Source organism: Euleptes europaea, chromosome 5 (genome assembly GCF_029931775.1).
Source record: "Euleptes europaea isolate rEulEur1 chromosome 5, rEulEur1.hap1, whole genome shotgun sequence".
Taxonomy (NCBI): domain Eukaryota; kingdom Metazoa; phylum Chordata; class Lepidosauria; order Squamata; family Sphaerodactylidae; genus Euleptes; species Euleptes europaea.
Window position 1 is genome coordinate 303128 of NC_079316.1, and position 4826 is coordinate 307953.

The 4826-nt window shown below is 62.6% G+C and overlaps 1 protein-coding gene across 1 annotated transcript; it reads right to left on the minus strand.

Moving 5' to 3' along the window:
- Positions 1-3652: 3652 nt before the first annotated feature.
- Positions 3653-4567, minus strand: LOC130477787 (protein FAM43A-like; the record flags this gene model as incomplete). The annotated part of the gene is made up of 1 exon (XM_056849856.1): positions 3653-4567. A coding segment is annotated over exon 1 (915 nt), but the record flags the coding sequence as incomplete, so codon positions are not given.
- Positions 4568-4826: the final 259 nt, after the last annotated feature.

The following is a 4826-nucleotide window of genomic DNA, read 5'->3' on the forward strand; positions in this document are numbered from 1 at the left end:
TGTCGGCTCTGACTGGCAGCAATTTCCCAAGGTCTCAGGTCCAGTCCCCCCCCCCAGTGAGCCAGCGTAGAACAGTGATTAGCGTGTCAGCCTAGCATCTGGGAGACCCAGGTTCGAATCCCCACTCTGCCATGGAAACTTGCTGGGTGACTTTGGGCCAGTCACACAGTCTCAGTCTAACCTACCTCAAAGGGTTGTTGTTGTGAGGATAAAATGGAGGAGAGGAGAACAAAATAATCCACTTCTCCCCTCCCCCGGGGGGAGAAAGGCAGGATATAAATAAAGTCAATCAATCAATCAGTTAGCATGACCTTCTACCTGATTCTTTCAGGTGGAGAGGCCTGGGGATGGGCAGCTTGAGACCTTCCCCACTCAAAGCAGATGCTCTACCTCTGAGATACGGCCCCGCCTGAAAAAAGCTGCCCTCGACTGAATCACACTCAGGGCCAGAGCTGTCGACTCTGACTGGCAGCAGCTCTCCAGGGTCTTTCCCATCACCTGCTACTTGACCCTTTTAATTGAGGGTGCTGAGGATTGAGCCGGGGAGGAGGAGGAGGAGGAGGAGAAGAGGAAGAAGAAGAGTTGGTTTTTATATGCCGACTTTCTCTACCACTTAAGGCAGACTCAAACCGGCTTACAATCACCATCCCTTCCCCTCCCCACAACAGACACCCTGTGAGGTGGGTGGGGCTGAGAGAGTGTGACTATCCCAAATCCAGGTCACCCAGCTGGCTTCATGTATGTAGGAGTGGGGAAACAAATCCAGTTCACCAGATTAGCCTCCACAGCCCCTCATGTGGAGGAGTGGGGGAATCAAACCTGGTTCTCCAGATCAGAATACACCGCTCCAAACCACCACTCTTAACCACTACACCACACTGGCTCTCAAGCAGATGCTCTGCCACTGAGCCACGGCCCCTCCCCATTATAGTGCTGGAATTGTACAGCTCTCTCTGTGGCCCTGAGACTCTTTACTCTCAGCCCAGCCTCCCTCCCGTGGTCGTCAATGCACCCAAATTCCTTGAGATTTAACTGAATTGTTGAAACATTTTGAATTAACTGAATTGTTTAAACATCTTAACAAAGATCATTACCAAGAAATACAAACCAACCCACGGTGAGTGGGCTCAATCCTGACCCAAGGCGAGGAGACCCTGGAAGAGCCTGGATGGTGGGGGAGGCGGGAACAGCCGCCTGGCACAGGCCACACTGTGGGACCCGGGACCTCCCCTGTGCTCCAGAGGCAGCGCCTGCCCGCCCCCCCGCCCAGGATCCCCTGAGATGTGGCTGAGGGCACCACCATGAAACCCAAGCAGTAAGCTGTGGATTTTGAGACCCGTGCTCTAAGTCGGGGCCTTCCAACCTCTCTTGGGCCGTTTCCACACTGACACTGTGCTCCACCTTGGGTTCTACTAGAATAAAGTAGCAGTTTTTTAAAAGCCAGTTCTCTAGCCCTTTCCCTTGTGAAGCTGTAAGAGAAAAGGTACAGGCTGAACATTTCCCCTTACAACTCTACAATGAAAAACGCAGACTATGAAAATGGTCTCTTACTGCAATAGATTGTTATGTTACAACACCACAGCAATCTAGACATCCCCGTTCATTTTTTAAAACACTCTCCAATGAAGGAGGAGGACATAGTGGCTGTTGGGTGCCTGGGCAAGGAAACTGCCAGGGAATCTCCTGCGTCGACACACCCCTTGCCTCTGTGGAGGCCTCTGCAGTGGCAGCAAGGGCTACGCAGAGAACCACCCCAGTGCGGAAGCAGCCACCCCCCCCCCCAGTCATGTCTCCCTGACCTGTTTCCCTAGCAGAGCAAGATGAGTACGAGGAAGACTAAACTCCTTTGGGCAGAATCCCATGTGTCCCTGATTGCTCTCCAGATGCTCCCATTTGTCTCACCAGCCTGGTGGCCTTTGGCCTGCCTGGGCCAAAATAAACTTGATACAGGATAACACCCTTCATGTTTCTTTCTTTTTTTACTGAAATGCTTGTAGCAGAGTGGGGTGGATATTTAAGCACTCGTGCCCCTTTCCTCTATGAGTAAACCTACATTTTCCTCCCTAGAGGACAAATAGTTGACAAGGAGGGCATGATAGATTGCAAAAATGCTAAAACCTCCACTGCCCCCCACTCAGCTCGCAAGTCGGCAACCCTCAGCACCAACCCTTCAGTTCAGGGGTGGGGAATGTCAGGCCCGGGGGCTGTTTAAGGCCCGCAAAATCATTTGATCTGGCCCTTCATGGGTCCTGGCAGATCTCTAGGTCAGAAGGATCTAAGACTGGCGATCCTCCCCCTCCCATGGACAGGAAAAGCCTCTATTCAAGGCAGAGGTGAGTTTGTTTTGCCCAGAAAAAGGAACCTTTTTGCCCCCTTGCAGAAGAGTCGTTAGCTACGGAGCTGCTAGGACCACCCAAGAAACTGTGTTAACCCTTTTCCACCCAGCCTTGGAGAAACGTATTCCCTCTGTACTACAAGGTGGGCGAGCGCACCACTGGTTGGATGCCTGCCTGCTTGCCCGCACAGGGGGGTGTCATCTGGGGCAGCTGCCTGCTTGGGGCTTGGTCGGCTAATTTTTAAGTTGGTAATTTTGTACGGCCCGTGAATAGCCCTTGGTGGAAAAAAGGTTCTCCACCCCTGCTTCAGTTAAACCGAGTTGCCCCCGGGGGGGGGGCTTCCTCTGGCAGGCCCCCACCCTGCCAGGGATGCCACCGTGGCCTCGGGAGGACCCCCGTCCACTGGTCTACGGCACTCTCCAAGCAGGCCCAGGGAAGGCGCATCATCCACGCGTGCCACAGAGAGGGCGCATCCAGCCAGCAGAGGCGTCGCGTCCATTACCATCCTCTTTATTCCGCCCGTACGGGCGCAAAACAATCCAGGGAGAAAGGACCCTGATCCGCGGGTGTCCTTCCCCCCAAATAACAAAATGTGCTGGCTCCACGGGTTGAAGTGAAAGTCCACATTTACAAGTTGCCTTTTGCACAGCAAAAGAGATACAGAAGCACCGCGCAGAGGGACGGCGTGGCGTGTGTGGAAGGACCGTCGCAGACATAACTTAAAAAAGGAAAAAGGTCTCCAGGACAGTGAGCACAGGGCAAAGATTTCATACACCGACACCAGGGAATGAAAAGACCCATCCTTCCGGTATCTATCTATCGATCTATCTATCTATCTATCTACATAGCTGTAAAAGGGGCTCCGTAAAGGCCAGGCCTCCTCTCCGGCCCCAGAGGCCCGGACCCCCACCTGGCAGCTCTTCCCGGTCCCGGGGGGCGGGGGCGCAGGTCCAGCGGCCCCGAGCCGCGCGCCGGCTTCCAGCGTGAGGCGGAGGGGGGGGGCATTCGAAGAGCTTGCCGGCCGCGCTCCAGGCCGCGCCCCCCCCCCTAATGTCCCCGCAGACGGGCGCGCAGGGGCGGCTCAGCCGGTGTCGGGCTGCGGGCTCCGGCGTCCGCCGTCATCGGGCCGCAGGGGCTGCAGGGGCGTCGGCGCGGCTGTCCCCGGCGAGCGGGCGGGTGGGGCGCCGCGGGTCCGGCGGGTTGGCGAGGGCCAGCTGGCGCAGGCCGCTGACGAGGTGGGCTAGGCCCGGCGCCCGGGGGGGCGGCTCGTCGTCGTCGTGGTGGTGGTGGTGGTGGGCGCCGCCGCCGCCCTCCTCCTCCTCCTCCTCCTCCTCCAGCTGCTCGCCGCGCGCGTCCTCGCGGATGGGGCCGAGGCGGGGGGCGGCGCGGCCGCGCTCGGCGGGCGGCTTGTAGGCGGCGTCGGGGCGGCGGAGGAGCAGGCGGCGGAGGGGCGCGCGGGGCAGGGCGGCGTGGGCGCGGGGCCCGGCGCGCTGGAGGTGCTGGCGGCGGGCGTCGGCGCGCCGCTTGAGGCGTCGGAAGTCGGCGAGGGCGGCGTCGGCGGTCTGGCGCAGGAGGAGGGCGAGGGCTCGCGCCTGGGCGGCCCGCGCCAGCAGGGCGGCGTGGCAGCGCAGCAGCACGGCCTTGTGCTTGCCCTCGTGCCGGTACACCCAGGCCAGCAGGCGCGGCAGGCGCGGGTCGGCCGCGCAGTAGGTGACGCGGTGCAGCAGGTACAGGTGGCCCGCCGGGCGGGCGGCGGCGGCGGCGGGGGCGGCGGCGGGGGGGGCGAGGCGCAGGCCCTGCGGCCCCACGCTCAGCTTCATGGGGGCGCCGCGCCGGCCCGCCTCGCTCTTGGCCCAGATGCGGCCCACCGCCGCCTCGGTGCAGCCGTCGCCCTTGGCCTGCAGCGTGGGCGCGTTGCCCAGGTACAGCACCGTGTAGGTGGGCGCCTCGCGGCTCACGCGGAACGACTGCCGCCGCCCGCCCAGCAGCCGCCCCAGCGCGCTCGCCGCCGCCCACCCCCGCCCCCCCGAGCCCGAGCCCCCCTTGCCCGCCCGCGCCGGCGGCGCCGGCGCCGGCGGCGGGGGCTCCTCGTCGGCCGCGGCCAGCAGCTCGAACTTGTGCCTCTTCCAGGGCAGCATCGCCTCGCCGCCCGGCGGAGCGGCCGGCCCGGGAGGCGGCGGCGGCGGCTCTTCAGCTGGAGGCGCTCGCCGCAGCGCCGGCCGCCCGCCCATCCCGACGCCGACGAGGACGCCGACGCCCGCCAGGGACAGCCGGCCACGCCGCCGCCAGCCGCGCCGCCGCGCGCCGCCGCCGGCCCCTCGCCATCGTCACGGCCGGACGCTTCCCATCCTCGCGCCGGCGCCGGGCTGCGCCTCCCAGCCGCCGGCGCCGCTACATATAGGGCTGCGCGCGGCAGCGCTGCCGGGAGGGGGAGGAGCCCCGGGAAGGAGGCCGGCGGGCTGGCCGTCCGAGGCCTGGCCGGCGGAGGCG